The following is a 17,707-nucleotide window of genomic DNA, read 5'->3' as shown; positions in this document are numbered from 1 at the left end:
CACAAACTTAACACAAACTGAGTTAAAAAAATGTTTGAGGAATTCCAGAAAATGTTCCAGAACGCTTGGAGAGCTAATGGAAACCTCTGGAGCTGGTTCTAACTTACTCCAGTCTGCCTAGAGATCAGCCTCCAGCTGACCTCCAGCTGACCTCCAGCTGTGTGTTTCAGGGAGGTGTGGGAGCTAGACCCTCCAGAGGTGGTGAACTCGGTGCTGCAGTACGCTGCGTGGGGCGTCTCCGGACAGCAGCTGGTGAGGTCCAAACCCGGTTCTGTTTAATCCTGAGACATTAAAATAAACCTGAACCAGAATATCGGCTAATGCATGAAGGGATTGGTTTCTGGATGCACAAACCAGTCCCTTCTGCTGCTGTTTCCTTCCAGTCTTTATGTGATCAGATGTTATTGTAAATCATGGTCGGATGCTCCACAGATAAAGTGCTGATCTATTCTAGGATCTTATTGTTGTGCCCCTATGCTCTATATGCGCAGATCTACATATTTGAAAACAACATCTACTACAGATCTCACGTGAAGAGCAACTCTCTGCGGCTCACGTCTTCAGGAAAGGAAGGAGTCATCTTCAACGGAATCGCTGACTGGCTCTATGAAGGTTCGGCCCGTTTCTGCTCCGTCTAGAACCAGAACCGGACGTTTTCTACGTCAGTTCGATGTTCTAGATCAGAAGTCTTCAACATGGGCGTCACATTGATAAAAATTAACACACAGAGGTGTGATATGGTGGCGGTGCTTCCCGTCAGACGGTTGGATGAATCTTGTTCTCGCTAGCCGCTCTATGAAGAAGCAGAAAATAAGAAATAGCTTCTGTTTTATTTTTGGAAACGTCCTCTAAGTACATGGATATGATTCCATGAACTTTGTTATTGTTACTTTATGAACCAGCTTTATGTAGACTGTGTTTTGGGAGCGAAAATACTGTTCTGCAATGTTAGCTTTGTGGCTAGCATGCTAGTTGCCCCGCTAGCTTACCGGCTAACTTGTTAGCTAGCAGTGGCATTATTAGACAATGATATTATTAAAAGGTGAACTATATAAATAAATATTTATATATATTTTTATATATAAATATATAAAGTATTTATATATAAATATGAGGACCTCTGTTCTAGGTTACAATGACTTGTGTTAAGTACGGCGAATGATTCAGCTGAAGGAGCTGCTGCTGGAATATTTCGGCATAAAAGAGAGTTATGAAATATTAATTGTTTTAGTGCAGATTTCTTCCCTCTGGCTGAGAGGAATTCATCTATGTGTTTTTACTTAAAACCTAAAAATGAGAGCGGCTGCTGTAACGGTTTCAGTGTTAATTATTTTCTTAAGTATAATTAGATACCGATCAGTGATGCTGGGCTGAACTGCAGCCTTTTTCAATGAGCAGCTTTTTTTTTTTTTTTTACCTCAGTTTATATCCGTGGCAACACGAGAATATATTTAAATAATAAAAGGACATGGAATATTTTAACAGCATAAATGTTAATCATTTAAAACTAGAGGTATATGGAGGATGGATACTGCCCAAATGTGTGGAGATATATATATATATATATATATATATATATATATATATATATATATATATATATATAATTTTATTTTTCCACTTTACGTCTTCTAAAGAGTAAAAAGGAAAATAAAAAGTCTGTAAATAAACAAAGGAGAAAATGTATGATTAAAAAAGTCAGTGAAAATTAAAAATACTTTCTAAATGAGAACATAATATGAAAAAACAAAGAGAAAAACATAGTAAATACAAAATATGAAAAAAAGACAAAAAGGAAACAAACCTATAGGAAATTAAATGGAAAATTAAGTAACAGTTACACGGTTAAAATAACATTTTAAAATTCTAAACAATAATTTATATCCTACTAATAAGGATCCAGTATTTGCCACATTCTTTCCGATATCAAGCTATTTATTTATTTCTGCATTTACTGCCAGTTTTGCCAGGATCAGTCCTCCATAGAGGAGCTAAACGTAAACATGCTGTCCTGGTTGTGAATAACTGGCCGTTTGTGTGGGAACAGAGGAGATCCTGGAGAGCCATGTGGCCCACTGGTGGTCTCCAGACGGGGAGCGGCTGGCCTTCCTGGTGCTCAACGACTCTCTGGTCCCCAACATGGTTCTGCCACGCTTCACCGGTGCCACATACCCCAAACAGAAGCAGTACCCCTACCCCAAGGTACCGCTTCCACACAACAAACACCTGCTTCAGTTCTGGAGGTTTACGTCTTAAAATCTGATTTAACACAAACAGATCATCACCAGATGTTAAAATAAGGAACAAAAACTCATCATGTTACGCCGAGTCAGCATTTATTTAAAAACTGTCAGTAACGACCTGCTGCTGCCCGTCAACCTGGGAGGGGTCAGAGGTCATCTGTAAACCGTCTGGGGTTAAAGATGCAGATGGAAAGTGGTGAACTTTTGTTCTATGTAGCTTTTTATTCCTTTTAATTTTGTAACTTGATATTTAGATAAAAATGTTGTTCATTCATGATTCTTCTTCTGTTTGTTCATGTATCGTGTTTGTCGGTTGGAGGGACGACACACCGTCTGATTTGAAATAATCAAGAAGGAAATCAGGGATGAAATTCATCGTCTGAATGTTGTTGATCTGGACGTTTTCATATCGTCAGCTTCCTGAAATTAAGGCATAAATCATTTTACCTCTTTTTGTTAAAATGACTTTGGCCAAAAATGATGCCATAAAAAGAGGATGATGGTTGACTTGTGCTCCGTTATTTCATGGAGGTGATGATGTGTTCTCCATCCTGTGTGTGATCAGCGGTGTTTCTGATTGGCTGTTCAGGCGGGCCAGCCCAACCCGGCCGTCAAGCTGTTTGTGGTCAACATCTACGGGCCGACCCACACGCTGGAGCTGATGCCTCCGGAGGCACTCAGGTTGCGGTGAGCAGAGCTGCCGGAGCGCCGCTCCTGCCAGCCGTCGTCATGGCAACAGCTGCCAGCATCAAGCGAGATAGACTCACCCTGAGGTCACAGAGTCAGCAGACTGAAACACAAACCGGATTAATGAGAATTTTAGTGGCAGTATCTCCATCTGGTCCACCTTCCTCCTCAGGTTGATGATGACTTCCTGTTCCTCTGCTGATCAGACTGACCTGCAAGCTGATGATGGTGCTTATAGGCTCCAACAGGGACAAATCATCAGCCAAGCGTGCTGCAAACACAATCTGTAAAACACACAAACACAAAATCCAACAGAAAAACGCTGCAACCTCACCACTAAACCTCCAGACCACTAGGGGGAGCCAGTGGACCAGACCGGAAAGATGTGAGGCCCAGGAGAAAGAAGAGCTACGTTATGCTCCATGTCTTTTATAGCATAGACATAAATACGTAGACGCCTCATGGAGCGGGTCGGCCCGTTGCTGCGATACGTCACAGCGTCCGCCATATTGAATGTGGAATATGTGCCAGTAAGCTAATACAGGTAAATGGGCCGAACTTAAGTTCCGTTCTACAAAGTATTTTGAGTTCATTCCTGTCATTGACACATTTTCACACACACTAATATATTTAGCAATCAAAGAAATGACTAGAGAGAGTTTCTAACTTTTGTTGTGATTAATTGTTTTGGGGCATTTCTGATAAAGAGCACAGTGTTTTATTTGATAGAAATTATTCTGATCATTTTTATATTAACATTGATGAACAGACACTTTTACAGTGTTTAAAGGACATATTTACATAACTCCATGATTTAATATACATTTAACATTTCAAGACAAGAAACAAATTATTTTCTTGTATTTATTTTTTATACATTGAGAAATGACTTGATTTATAAATCAGTCATTGTCAAACATTAAACTACATATTTTTCTTACTTTTTTCCAGAGAATTTACAGAATGTCAACTCTGCTATTGACAGAGTGAAAATAATTCCAACAGAGTAAATTATTTTTTATTTCATTATATAAGCGACATTAATACACTAATACTTCAGATTGAGATATTTAAAAATACACAAAAAGTGAAAGAATTAAAACATTTATTATACTGGGAGCACTGGCCACAGGCTTCAGTCTGCTGGTCACACTGGGAGAACTCAATGACTTCTGAGACGTCCAGGTTCTCAGGCTGAAGCCGAGGATAAAAGAGAAATGATCCAAAATAGAAACTACATGTATGTTTCCTTCACATTCATAACAAGCCATTTTCAGCATGTTGGGCTCTGACTCGTAGCATCTTTATAGCTAAATACCGACATGGAGAAGCTGAGCTGGAAACAGACTGAAGAGCAGCAGCTCCAGCTCTGATCCTGACTGATCTTTCCTCACTAAATCCTCTGGTTTCTAATGAACTTCTCCTCTAACAGCGGTTTTTCATCACCTCTCATTAGAAAACAGTGTGAAAACGTTAGCTGCTATGCTAACAATCTGCGGTTATTTCGGGCCAATTTAGCTACATAGGAAATATTTCTCGGTTGTTTAGAAGTGAATTTCTGGCTGCAAAGTAATTCTGATCTTTCATCCTTACCTGGGGAAGGTAAAGCCAATGAATCCAGTTTGTTTCGTAAAACGGTTGAAACACACAGAACAGGACTGAAGGAGCTCCGATCCTCTGCTGCCCATAGAAGATGGCGGACGCTGTTACGTAGGACTCAGCGCTCAGTGAGGGGTCTACGTATTCATGTTTATGTTTTATAGTACTATAGAGCAGACTCCAGACTGCCCCTGGTGGTGTGGAGGACTTCCTTTTTGTGGAGCCGCAGCTTGTTTTTACCATTAGCTGCATTTTTCTGTTGTGTGCTTTTAGTCTCAGTTTGGTTTATTTATACATCAACAATTCACAACAAAAGCATTTTTAAAAAGTAATCACTTCATTTCAGTCACTCAGTCATTCGCCTGATGCTAGTTAGCGCAGTGAGCTAACTTCATTACTCACATCAGATTAAGAAGTTTCTAGGAAACTCACTCCTCCTGACCAGCAGGGGGCGGCAGCAGAAAATCACTGCTTTCTCATGCCGATTGTCCTCAGAGCAGAGACTTTAACTAGGCCACTGAGCATCAGCAGACGGTAATGGTGTTGTTCTCTTAGGGAGCATTATGTGACCATGGTGAAGTGGATCAGTAAGACCCGGACGGCGGTGCGCTGGCTGAACCGGGCCCAGAACGTCTCCATCCTGACGGTGTGTGACACCACCACCGGAGCCTGCGTCACGGTGCGTCCTCTCCTCACGCCGCACTCCACACGCTGCAGACAAACCTCCAGAATCCGCCGGGATGCATAAAGCCGCAGGTGGCCGCGCACCTTTCCTTTATTGATCCTAATTTGTGGTAAACAGAGCAGCTGCTGCTCCGCCTGTTGCCTCCATAAATACATATTAATGTAATTAGTATAAATACCGGAAGTCTGCCACCACGTGGGGCAGTAACCATGGCAACGGCCTTGTTATGATTATCTATAATAATTATTATATATATATATATATATATATATATTTTTTTTTTTATTTATTTAAAAGGTGCTTTAAGGGCACATAATGTCCCCTCACAAAAACAAAAATACATTTTAAAGAAAAAAAAAATCCAAATTAAAAAAGTAATAAAAAGAGATCCTTCAAATACCTGTCTGAACAGCAGCAGAGCGTTCAGCCGGGATTTAAAGAGACGGAGAGACAGAGGGTGTTTGGGGGGAAACTGGACGTTTATTCTAAATAATAGAATCATGTGAATAAGTTGTACATCTACAGAATAAAGATGCTTCATGTCCATAAGGCGCTTTCACAAAGCGGGTGGCTCGATGGCTGCAGCTGGACTGGTACCGGTACCGCTCGGCTCCTTCTTTAAGTTCTGCTCAGAGCCCCAGGATGATCAGTCTGGATGAATCTAAACACCAATAAACCATCAGATCAATATGATCTCTGATCAATCCTCCCTCTGTTCTCCATCAGAGCCAAAGCTCCACATTACGGCTCACCTGGATGCAGCTACTGATATCCGTGTGACTGCAGACACACCTGGATCACCTTAAATAATCAAACCTGTTGATTAGTTTTACTCAGCAGGTTGGAGTTAATCTGCTGATCCAACCCTGTTTTCTTCTTTCAGTGACAGATCAATGTGTTACATCTTTATGAGACAAAAACTGAGGAAAAGTGCTATTTACGTTCTAGCGAGGTTTTCACATCCTTTTATTTTTATTTTCTTTATTTTGTGTTCGTGTTAGCTTATTGTCTGAGGATAAATGCGGTCCAGTTTCATCGTTTAAACAGTTATTAAAGTCATGAAAACATCGGTTTGATGCTTCTTGGTCTAAATAACTGAATGTAGTCAGACTTCAGTGATTTTAGGTGAGTTTTGACACTGTAGTTTCATATTGTTCACAGAAAACATTTGTGTGGCTGCCGCACATTTTCACCCAGCGAAAAAGTGTGCGTATATTTACGCAAACCTTGACGCAAAGTAAATTTTTATACATGTCGACTTTTGTGTAAAATATGGGACCGCACATTTTTTGTGCGCACTCCGCTTTATGCATGAGGCCCCTGGTGTTCAGGTTTGTAGTTAGCTGCTTTTGGACAAACTCTCTGAAAAGTTGCTGGATGTAGCGGTAAAGTTAGCAACAGGGCTACCTAACTGGGCCAGGCGGTTCTGGTTGGACCGACCCGGTTCTGGTCCAAGAGAAAGTATTTGGCTGCACTGATAAAACAACCCAATAGGAGAGGCTTTTATTGTGAAGGGGCTAACCTTGTGCTCTTTGTGTTGCAGAGACATGAGGAAAGCTCGGAGCTGTGGCTGTCTAAGCAGGTAAACCTTCATCATCATTTAAAAAGCTGATTCAGTTTTCTGTTATTTCTGAGAATCATTCATATTTATAGTAGAAACTGAAGCATTAAGTTATAACTTCCTCTGTAATCCTCTGTGGAGGAAACGGGTCGACGTGCTGCAGGAACAGTGTCTAAAACAGAAGCCTGCCCCTGGTGGTAGCAATGAAAATTACAACCTACGCTGCCCAATAAGCTCACCTTCAGAGAACCAACACTAGGGGGCACTGCCGCTAGACAGCTAGCTACGCTAACCCCAACCGCTAGTCATAAACATTAGTCAACTAACGCTGAAATACAAGACAAAGAATAAAAAGTATTACATGCATAAAGTCATAATAATTACAAAAACGACAAGTAGCAATACAAGATGGAAATTTATTTATTGAATAAATTCAGATGTAGCAAATGCTGCCATCCACTGGTGGGTCTGAGCACTACCAGAGGGACCAACCTGAAACATTTAAACCCTCCAGCTGGGCAGGACTCTCTCTACTGCATGCTAACTAGCAACTTCTACTTCCTGTTTACTACAGCCATGTGTAGCATCAACGCTAGCCTGGTTAGCTTGATTTGTATACTCCGAACTAGGACATGAAGACATTTTCACATTTTCCTCTTCTTTCTTTTTGGGAACATTTCAGAAGTTTGATCAGACTTCACCCTTTCATAATAAAAGCATGAATATAATCCTCTAATTACTTAACGAATTATTAACCGTCGATAAACTTCATCACAGACATCGGACTTTACAAAACAGTCAAGAAAATTAGCTCTTTAGAATCCACGTAAGCTAATGCACTAAACGTTTTCAAAGTTAGCTAACGCGCTAAGCTAACAGGCGGTTCTGACCCACAGCCGGTTCTGTCTCGTCTCTCCAGAACCAGCAGCCCGTGTTCTCCAGGGACGGGTCCCGGTTCTTTCTGACCGTCCCGGTGAAGCAGGGCGGACGGGGCGAGTTCCACCACATCGCCATGTTCACCACGCAGGTCAGGCTCCGCCCACCCACGCACTGACACGCCCACGGCCTCCAGTTGCCATGGTAACCCCAACCGGTGTTGTGTCCACTTCAGTTCCGGGCGGATCAGAACGAGGTCCGACACCTGACCTCTGGGAACTGGGAGGTGACCCGGATCCTGGCCTACGACGAGCCCAATCAGAACCTGTGAGTACCGCAAGGTTGGTTCTGACCCAGAACCAGTTAGAACCTCTGGAACAGAGTAAACCGGTTTAGTCAGAACCAGACTGACTGCTTTCTGTCTCTTTACAGTTACTTCCTGAGTACTGAAGGGTCGCCACGGCAACGGCAGCTCTACAGGTCGGCCTCTCTAGACATTTCAAGGAAGCGGTTCTGTTTGACCCGGTAACCAGTTTGGACCGGCTGATTGTTTTATTGTCTTTACTCTGCTCAGCGTTAAAACGGTGGGTTTGTTTCCACGGCGATGCCTGACCTGTGACCTTCACAGAACCAACTGCCTCTACTTCAGCGCCGACCTCAGCCCGTCCAACCAGAACCTGCTGCTGCACTGCCAAGGTAGGCCCACTTCAGGAGCGGTTCTGGTGGAGTGAGGTCCAGTTGGAGCAACAGACTGGGTTCTGATGGGTTGGTTTGGCCCAAACTGATAGAGCTGTGGTTCTGGTTCTGCTTCCAGTACACAAACATAACAGACAGCTGGTCCTGCAGCAGATCTTCTCTGGGTCACTGTTCAACCCGGTCCATCACGGTTCCCCATCAAAACCGATCTGCTGTGATCTGGACAGATGGTGCCTCCCTGGTCCAAAGTTCTGCCTCATGTTGTTAAGAACCAGGCCTGGTTCTGGTCCTGGTCAGACAGGCAGCTGCAGTGTAACTGTAATGTTAACCATGAACAGTGTTTTGTTTGTTCTCCTCTCAGCCAATCAGCAGCCAGCGTTTCTTGACCTGCTGGTGTCTGTTCTCCTCTCAGCCAATCAGCAGCCAGCGTTTCTTGACCTGCTGGTGTCTGTTCTCCTCTCAGCCAATCAGCAGCCAGTGTTTCTTGACCTGCTGGTGTTTTCCTCCTGCAGGTCCTGAAGCTCCCACTGTGATCCTCCACAGCCTCAATAACTCCAGTAAGCTAACGCTCTGATAGCTGCTGCAGCTCATTGTCTGTTATTTTCGTCATGTGGTTTCACTTTTCTTACTTTAACCGTCTAGCTAACATTGGCATGTGATTAATATGCACTGTCCCTTTAAGACAGAAGTAAATTTGTACTATATACTATATAAAATACTATATTTTGTTTCCGCTCTCCACCAGACAAACCGTCGCTCTGCTGCAGATTATCGTCAATTCAATCTGTCATATTCCTCCTCAGATTACTACATCCTGGAGAACAACTCAGTGCTGAAGGCGGTTCTGAAGTACAAACGGATCCAGAAGAAGGAGTACCAAACTGTCCGGGTCGAGCCTTTCGGTGAGAACAGGGCGCTTTGCTACTGCAGGATGCTACCTGCAAGGTGTTAACAGCAAGGTGCTAGTAGCAGGTGCTAGCAGCGGGAAGCTAGCAGCAGGAAGCTAGCTGCAAGGTGTTAGCAGCAGGTGCTAGCAGCGGGAAGGTAGCTGCAAGGTGCTAACAGCAGGGTGCTAGCAGCTAGCACCTTGCAGCTGAATTCATGACTCAGCATCAGAGAAAAGCAGTGATGCTGCATCCTGGTCCTCACATGACCAGCAGCAGGTCATGTGAGGACCTGCTGCTGGTACTCAGCAGCAGGTACTTGCAGCTAGCTTCCACCATGCAGCAGGAAACTAGCTGCAAGGTGTTAGCAGCAAGGTGTTAGCAGCAGGGAGCTAGCAGCTGGGAGCTAGCAGCAGGGAGCTAGCAGCTGGGAGCTAGCAGCTGGGAGCTAGCAGCTGGGAGCTAGCAGCAGGGAGCTAGCAGCAGGGAGCTAGCAGCTGGGAGCTAGCAGCTGGGAGCTAGCAGCAGGGAGCTAGCAGCTGGGAGCTAGCAGCAGGGAGCTAGCAGCTGGGAGCTAGCAGCAGGGAGCTAGCAGCAGGGAGCTAGCAGCTGGGAGCTAGCAGCTGGGAGCTAGCAGCAGGGAGCTAGCAGCTGGGAGCTAGCAGCTGGGAGCTAGCAGCAGGGAGCTAGCAGCTGGGAGCTAGCAGCTGGGAGCTAGCAGCAGGGAGCTAGCAGCTGGGAGCTAGCAGCAGGGAGCTAGCAGCTGGGAGCTAGCAGCTGGGAGCTAGCAGCTGGGAGCTAGCAGCTGGGAGCTAGCAGCAGGGAGCTAGCAGCAGGGAGCTAGCAGCAGGGAGCTAGCAGCAGGGAGCTAGCAGCAGTCCTCTCTGATGCCTCCTTTGTGTTTCCAGATTTCCCTCTGCAGATCTGTTTCCCTCCAGACTTCTCTCCATTGCGTCAGTACGGCCTGCTGCTGGTCATGTGAGTACCAACCAATCAGGATGCAGCATCACTGCTTTTCTCTGATGCTGAGTCATGAATTCATGTCATAAACAAGTTAAGTACTTCACAGTTTAAAGGTTTAATTCTGGAGCTCTGGTTGACCAATCAGATGATTAGTTTGGTTGACCCTGATGTGCTGTGTGACAGGAAGTTGACGTGCTGTGTGGTGTGTGCAGTGACAGCGCCCCTGGTGGCCAGGCGGTGAGCGAGCGCTTCTCCCTGGGCTGGGACTCGGTGCTGGTCAGCTCGGACGGCGTCATCGTGGCCCGGCTGGACGGCCGAGGCAGCGGCTTCCAGGGCCAGCGGATCCTGCATGAGGTGCACCAGAGGCTGGGCACGGTGGACGTCCAGGACCAGATCGCGGCGCTGGAGTGAGTGCTGCTGCGCCGCCAAAACCCAATGATTTCTGCAGGCTTTTATTAACCTTTTTTAATCCTTTTTTTTAAACCGTTGTTATAATTATCAGTTTGTATTCTTACATGTCAGATTTTAACCATTTAAAATAGTTTTATTGTCTTCTTCAGTTCATTAAAACTGCTGGAAATTGAAACTTAAATGAAGTTGTTCAGGACGTCGGCCATGTTTTCCTGCAGGTTCATGATGAAGTTGTCCTACATCGATCGCTCGCGGATTGCCGTGTTTGGACAGGTGAGCAGACAGGAAGCAGCATGCTGACATCACTTCCTCTCAGCCTGGACTCACCAGTGTGTCGTGTTCAGGGCTACGGCGGCTACCTGGCGCTGATGATGCTGAAGTCGACAGACGGCCTGGTGAAATGCGCCGCCGCCATGTCGCCCGTCACCGACTGGAGGCTCTACGGTGAGTCAGCAGCTTTCAGACCGGAACTTCAGCTTCCCCACTAAAAATATTTTACATTTTTCAACATGGTATTTTACAAAGTATTAAAAAAATTGAATTGGGTTAAAAATTTGAACTCAATAAAATCTATGTAATTAATTTTTTCTGTTTCTTTGTGTTTAGGAGTTTGCATCATTCACATGGTAGCTTCGCGCTAGCAGCATTTTGCTGTGTGTTAGCAGTGCGTTATCTGCATGTTAGCAGAACGTTAGCTCAGTGTTAGCAGCTGTCGGCCACTATAATAAACAAAAAGTTGCTCCATATCAGGGGAGAATAATAAACACTGGAAATGAACTCGGATCTCAGCTCAAGTTTTTCTGAAAACAGAAATTATTTGAAACAACCTGCAGGTTTCCCGTCCAGTTAGCAACCGCTAACTGTCTGTGGTTCCTTCCACAGCGTCGGCGTTTTCAGAGCGCTACCTGGGCCTGCCGGTACGGGATGACAGCAGATACCAGGTGAGCTTCCTGACCTTTGACCTGTCTGCTGAACATGACGATCCTGATCTGATGACTGAAATATTCATGGATTCTGTCTGTGTTGAGAGTCTTTTACAGGGCTTCTGAGTGTGTGTGTATTGGTGTGTTTCTCACCAGCCTGTCTCCCTGCAGGTGTCCAGCCTGCTGCAGAGCGTCCAGGCGCTCCGAGAGCAGACGCTGCTGCTGCTGCACGCCACAGCAGACGGTGAGACTGAGAGTCCTGGGAGGGAAGGGGTTAATAAATCATCACTGCTGATGCAGCCTGGACCTGCAGAGGACAGCGGTTCTGATGAGTCCGTCCAGGTTTTGAGACCTGCTGACATGTTTTTCCTTTCTTTCTTTCTTTCCTTCTTTCTCTCTCTCTCTCTCTCTCCTTCCTTCCAGCAAACATTCACTTCCAGCATTCAGCTGAGCTGGTCAAGAGCCTGGTGAAGGCCGGAGCCAACTACTCCATGCAGGTACCCCCACATGCTAACATGCTGCTGCTAACAATGTAGAGTTAGCAGGCTAATGAGGAGCGTTGTCCTCATCTCCTCAGATCTACCCTGATGAAGGTCACTTCCTGTCGGCGCCGAGCCGCCAGCACCTCTTTGCGGCGCTGAGCGGTTTCTACAGGGAGTGTCTGAAGGAGGAGCTGCTGCCGCTGCCCGATGAAGATGAGGAAGAGGAGGAGTGACAGCTGGCGGTTCTCCACCTGGACTCAGCCGCTGGAGCTGCTCCGGCTTGAATGAGCGCTTTGTTGTGTGAATGTATAAATATGTGGACATGAAGGACAGCGGGACGCCGTGGGGACAGCAGGGGGCGTCGCCGCCTCTAGCATCAACTTCTTCTGGATCGCTCACGATCCCAGCTAAGCACACGGAGAACTTCCTACGTTTGTTCCAGGTTCTTCAGACTGCAGCCCTCCACACCCAACATGTGCACCACCGCCACGCTGGTCTCCATGGAGACGGCGACACCACCATCACCGCACAACAGGATGGAGCTCCACCTGACACAGACACCATAAACCGATGGAAGCAACGCACTGCACGTATGAAGAAACAACGTCCTGTTAGCATCCAGTTAGCATCAGCTGTTAGCAGATTTCACATCCAGTTAGCATCAGCTGTTAGCATTCTGTTAGCATTAGCTGTTAGTATCAACTATTAGCATCAGCTGTTAGCGTCCAGTTAACCTCCTGTTAGCTTTATCCCTTAAAGTGACAGTCCTCCTGACAAACTGGGTTTCTGGTCTGAGCTGTGACCTTCTGCTGACCTTGGATGTCTGGGATGAAGAAGCGAAGCTTCATCTGCAGGTTCTGCTGCAGAACCGAAACCAGAACTTTCTCATTCTGGACCCATCAGTTGATGACATCAGAACTTCAGCTTCAAGAGTTTCCAGACAACCGGCCGATCTGACCTTTAACCTTCAGTATTCTAATAATCATCCCACAGTCCATTTCCTGCAATAAAGCAGCGAATCAGAACCGAGTGAGTAGTTACGGTCCAGTTCCAGAACCAAACATCCAGTTTGGTTGTCCAGCTTACAGAAAGCAGCACAGAGTTCTGTCAGAAAACACACCAGACTAAATAATAATAATAATCATAATCAGTGGTGGGCTCTGCTAGCTAAAGAGCTAGCTGTGCTAACTCTAACACACAAATCAATGTTTCTGCTAACGCTAAAGTGCTAACTTGAGTTGGAATTATATTATCCCTTAAAACACCAAAATCTCCCAATTTATTTTGGACACAATTTAAATGCTCTGTTGTTGATATTGTACTTGTTTATATTTTTGTCCATTTTATTTTTTTGGGGTTAAAAAACATGACAGGAAGCAGAACTGACATCACCTCTTTCAAAATAAGAGCATGAATGTAAATGTCTAAACTTCATATAATAAAACGTCAACTCAGATGTTAAACTTCAACTGAAAGTTTCCAAAACAAATAGATACATTTATCTTAAATAATTAATTTATAAAAAGCTCAGAGTGCACAAATGCTAAACAGAAAGTTAGCTCGACTGTTAGCCGATTAGCTCCATTATGTCCTGTGAAATCATAAGCCATAGATGGTAAAATATAATTATCTACCAATATATTGGAATTAGACAGCCGAGAAAACAATAAAACTAAGATTCAGATTTTTTTTAAGTTATGTAAGTTCCATCTTTCTGAGCTTTCTATCATGTTATAAAACACACCTGGAGTGTTTCCTTTATTGCAGGCTTGCTGCTCTAGAACTGGACCAGTTAAAGTAACGGATGTTGTTGACGGAGAGCAGCAAGGTTTAAATCTGGTCTAATTAAACCCAGACTGACCCAGTCCCATCAGCTTCGCTGAACTGGAGGCCTCCAGCTGTCTGGCTCTGCTCTAATGTAGGTGTCATGGGACTGACGGCCAATCACACACCAGCTCCTGAACGCCTGAGCAGACATGAACCAAGCTGCTGCTGCTGCGAGGTCAAAGGTCACGTCCAAACAAATCTGAAAGGAGCATCAGTTTATCACTTCCACCAACAACTCTTTGTATATTTGTAATAAAAAATAAAAGTTCAAGTATGGTGCAACATTAGGGCCAAAATTAAGACAACAGCCCACCCAGCTGTAGCTACTTCCTGTTAGCATTGGAGAAGCTAACGATTAGCATGCCTAAGCTAGTCACCTGCTGATTTAAACATTTTGTTTCAGAAAAAACTTTATAAATAAAATGGGTTCACATTTTTTAATTTGCCCTGATGGCGCTCTGCACGTTGAACACGGCAGGTCCAGCTGCTGGTTCTGACCCAGCAGCTGGACCCAAGAGCTGAGTCAGAACCGGCTTAATTTTTAGCTTAATGCTTTAGCTAACTTTGAAAACGTTTAGCACACTTAGCTTCCACTAAGTGTAATTTTTCTGGATAAATTATAAGGCACTAATTTACTTTGTGGTTTTTGCAATAAAATTAAAGGTCCAGCTGCTGGTTCTGACCCGGCTGCTGGTTCTGGTCCAGCTCGCCGCGCCACACAGCCCAGATTAATCGGATTTTCCCTTTAATCTGCACCTACTCAGGCTCTCCAGAGGTGGCGCTGCAGTCCGTGTTATTCCGATATGAACGGCAGGTTCGGATGAATCTGGTGTGGAGCCGTTTGGGTTCTGGACGGTTCTGGACGGTCCGGGCCGCCGGTAGAAGCAGGTTGTGGTGTTCTTCTAATCTGGATCACTCCATGGTCTTCCGGCAGCAATTCCGGTGTTTGCATGTCCCTCGCGGGGAGCCGTAGGTTTGTACAGCGGAGTCCAGAGAACAGAAATCTATTTTCAGATTCCCAGAGATTCAGTCCGTGATTCTCCTGGATTCTTGTATATTTCTTATTGTTTCTGTTGGGCGGTTGGTTGATTTTTCCTCCTAGGATGGATTTTGTAATTTTGCTTGTTCTGGTTCTTTTTGCTGTACTGGGCGGGTCGGGTCGGGATTATTGTGATTGTCCTCTGGTGATGATTATAAATGAATAAAAAATTTAAAACTTTGGACCTGGTGTGTTCTTCTCTTCTCCCAGATCAGAACCAGTTTCCACACCGTGATGGGAACACTGAGCCAAACTGGGCATACTGGGAGGCTCCTCCAGTCCTAGTGGACTGGAGGAGTCCTAGTGAGTGGACTCACTAGTGAGTCCTAGTGAGTCCACTAGGACTCACTAGGACTCACTAGGACTCACTAGGACTCACTAGTGAGTCCTAGTGAGTCCACTAGGACTCACTAGTTAGTTGAGTCCTAGTGGACTCAACTAACTCATGGTCTGGACAAAGTCCAGACCATGAGTTAGTTGAGATGCTGCGGTGGGCTCGGGCTTTATTCTGGTCTGTTTCACATTAAAGCTCCAGGACATGACATCAGAGTTCTGTCTGCACAGGCGGCCATCTTGGAATCAACCTGAGAAAGTTTGGCGGCAGGAAGAACTGGCTCAGATTCTCTAAATTAATCCACCGGTTATTAATGGCTGGATGAGATTCAGTAACTTTTACTTATAATCAACATTTCTACTAAAATAATTTCACTTGTTTTGATGATAGAAATCTACTCCTTTTAACAGAATTCATTTTGGGAATATTCAAATTAGTAAACTTTTCTCTACATTCCTGACAAACTTGATGCTTCCTGTCAAAGCAGAAGGCCACAGCCTGGATTTAAAGCCAACAAAGGATTTGGAATGGCCTAGTCAAAGTCTGAACTGAGGATATTTTCCTGATGAAATCATCACCTGATGTTTGGTTTCCTGTCCGGTGTGAATATTTTATTGATTATTGAACGACTCCCTGGGGCGTGAATACTTTTCCAGCTCGCTCAGAAACACATCCATGGATTTGAACCACTAACCTGCAGAAACAACTGGGAAATAACTGGAGTTGGACAAAACCAGAAAGGTTTTCCAGTTTATTTCAGATTTTCATGGTTGCAACCCAACAAGAGAAAGTAAAGGCCAGGGTCAAAGAACTGTTTGACCCTGTTTGTTTCATATCTTCCATCTTTTATTGCAAACATTTTTCACATTACAGGATTTTAATCTGAAAATAAAAACAGATTACAGGAAAGAACAGGAAACTCCCACCACTCTGGGTCCTTAAACGCATCATCCGGCAGAGTGGCGCCGGGTTCTGGTTCCGATGGTTCGGTCCACAAACAGGAAAGTATCAGAATTCCTTCATTTTCTGCAGCAGGTTATTTAAGAAGATGGTTGTGTCATCAGCCAGCTGACTGATAGAAAACTCTTTGCAAAGCACCGATAATTAAGAAATTGAGCATTTTTAGTTGATATCCTCCTGATTACCAGGAAAAAATATATTGTTCAATCACCATTTTTTTTAAATCCCACAGTCTTTGTATGGTAATTAGAATACTTATGCACTTACTTTGTCTCTTCTCATAAAATGTGTTATTACTGATGAACGCCATTTTTCTGAATTAGAAAAATGAAGGTACAAAAGTCCCACCCCTTCACATGTGGCATTATTGAATGTCCTCTCCAGATACCAAAAGGAATTAATTCAGTAGAATGCAGGGGGTGGGAGATATTCAAGTTTAGAAATGTCCTCTACAGAGGACAACAATGAACTACTGGTAGTCAGGAGGATAGGGACATTATTTCTGCAGCAGCAATAAACAGCAAAGGAGAAATTGGACAACCTGGTTTTATACTTTGTTGAATCTCTGTGGAAAACACACTGAACTGTTTGTATCTTTGTAAAATGTTGTAATTACATTAATACATTTATTTCCAAACCCAAATAAATCTAAAGTTTTGAACATAAATTCATGTTCTATCATATCGAAGGCTTATATTATAGTCAATTAAGTCCAAAATATGGTGAATGTTATTAATCCAGATTGAGTGTCAGAAATCATTGAGGATATGCCCGATTTTAACTGGTTATCATAAATGTGTCAGGAGCTTGTAATCATTATTTAATAGAGTTATTGGTCTTAAACTATCAAGAAGAGTCGGATCTTTTCCAGGTTTAGGAACGAGGTGATGACACCTTGTTTCATAGTGTGGGTTAATTTTCTAATAGTTCTGAAAACCCCTGATGCTCTTTTTGTTCTGTTCTTTCGTCTCTTCTGTTTGTATGGAGGCAGCCTGGCTCTGGATTTTCAGGTTTTTCAGATTTGAGTACATCTGATACAGATTCCATGTTTGTTGATATTAATAAATACATTTTCTTAAAAAAAAAAAAAAAAGAATTTCTGCAGCAGGAAGCAGCGTTGCAGTTTGATGACATCATCAGAGTCCAGCAGCAATAATAAATAACAATGAATAATAATAATAATAAATAATAAAACTGGATACCAATAATAATGAAAAGTAATAATAAATAGTAATATTATTATTAATCACAGTATTAATGAGCTAACGTTCTGCCGCACCTGTTAGGAGGTGGTTATTTTTCATTTCTGGTGTTTTTTTCTCCTTCTTTATGTGTTTAAATGTGACATATAGACTGAAGTGACGTGAAAAGGTCGTGATCCTCCGAGGCGTCAGTCGTCCTCTTTAGACATCTCCATGGCAACGGCCGCCTCCTCCTCAAAACAGCGTCTGAAGAAGTTGAGCAGCGAGGCTAGCATGTAGCGCCGACTCTTTACTCCGACGAGATGGTGGCCTTCATCTGGGAAAATCTGGACACA

The 17,707-nt window shown here is 44.0% G+C and overlaps 2 protein-coding genes across 2 annotated transcripts in view; one reads left to right on the top strand and one right to left on the bottom strand.

Annotated features, from left to right (window-relative positions):
• Positions 1–206: 206 nt before the first annotated feature.
• Positions 207–13,479, top strand: LOC106911390 (inactive dipeptidyl peptidase 10-like). Its single transcript, XM_088003669.1, has 19 exons — positions 207–612; positions 2,048–2,202; positions 2,833–2,930; positions 5,085–5,208; positions 6,758–6,796; positions 7,695–7,802; positions 7,887–7,978; positions 8,084–8,131; positions 8,226–8,347; positions 8,860–8,904; positions 9,151–9,249; positions 10,140–10,209; positions 10,407–10,601; positions 10,824–10,878; positions 10,950–11,049; positions 11,488–11,546; positions 11,700–11,772; positions 11,952–12,025; positions 12,106–13,479. The coding sequence occupies exons 1-19, from the start codon at positions 414–416 to the stop codon at positions 12,241–12,243; spliced, it is 1,893 nt and encodes a 630-aa protein (XP_087859795.1). The 5' UTR covers positions 207–413; the 3' UTR covers positions 12,244–13,479.
• Positions 13,480–15,947: 2,468 nt separating this feature from the next.
• The window catches only part of LOC106911389 (inactive dipeptidyl peptidase 10-like), a 62,804-nt gene continuing 61,044 nt past the window's right edge, over positions 15,948–17,707 (bottom strand). Inside the window, exon 30 of the mRNA XM_088008425.1 lies at positions 15,948–17,698. Coding sequence (XP_087864551.1) covers positions 17,561–17,698 — 138 coding nt within the window. The 3' untranslated portion in view covers positions 15,948–17,560. The remainder of the gene's footprint in view (positions 17,699–17,707) is intronic.

The sequence above is a fragment of the Poecilia mexicana genome, unplaced genomic scaffold (assembly GCF_051168715.1).
Source record: "Poecilia mexicana isolate PSO_F unplaced genomic scaffold, ASM5116871v1 scaffold_2, whole genome shotgun sequence".
Lineage (NCBI taxonomy): Eukaryota > Metazoa > Chordata > Actinopteri > Cyprinodontiformes > Poeciliidae > Poecilia > Poecilia mexicana.
This window is presented reverse-complemented; position numbering and strand designations above follow the sequence as displayed.

Coding starts and splice junctions, on each gene's coding strand:
- LOC106911390 (XM_088003669.1), top strand. CDS start 414: ATGGTCGGATGCTCCACAGATAAAGTGCTGATCTATTCTAGGATCTTA. Junction 11,050..11,487: donor CACCGACTGGAGGCTCTACG/GTGAGTCAGCAG, acceptor TTCCTTCCACAG/CGTCGGCGTTTTCAGAGCGC. Junction 11,773..11,951: donor GCTGCACGCCACAGCAGACG/GTGAGACTGAGA, acceptor CCTTCCTTCCAG/CAAACATTCACTTCCAGCAT.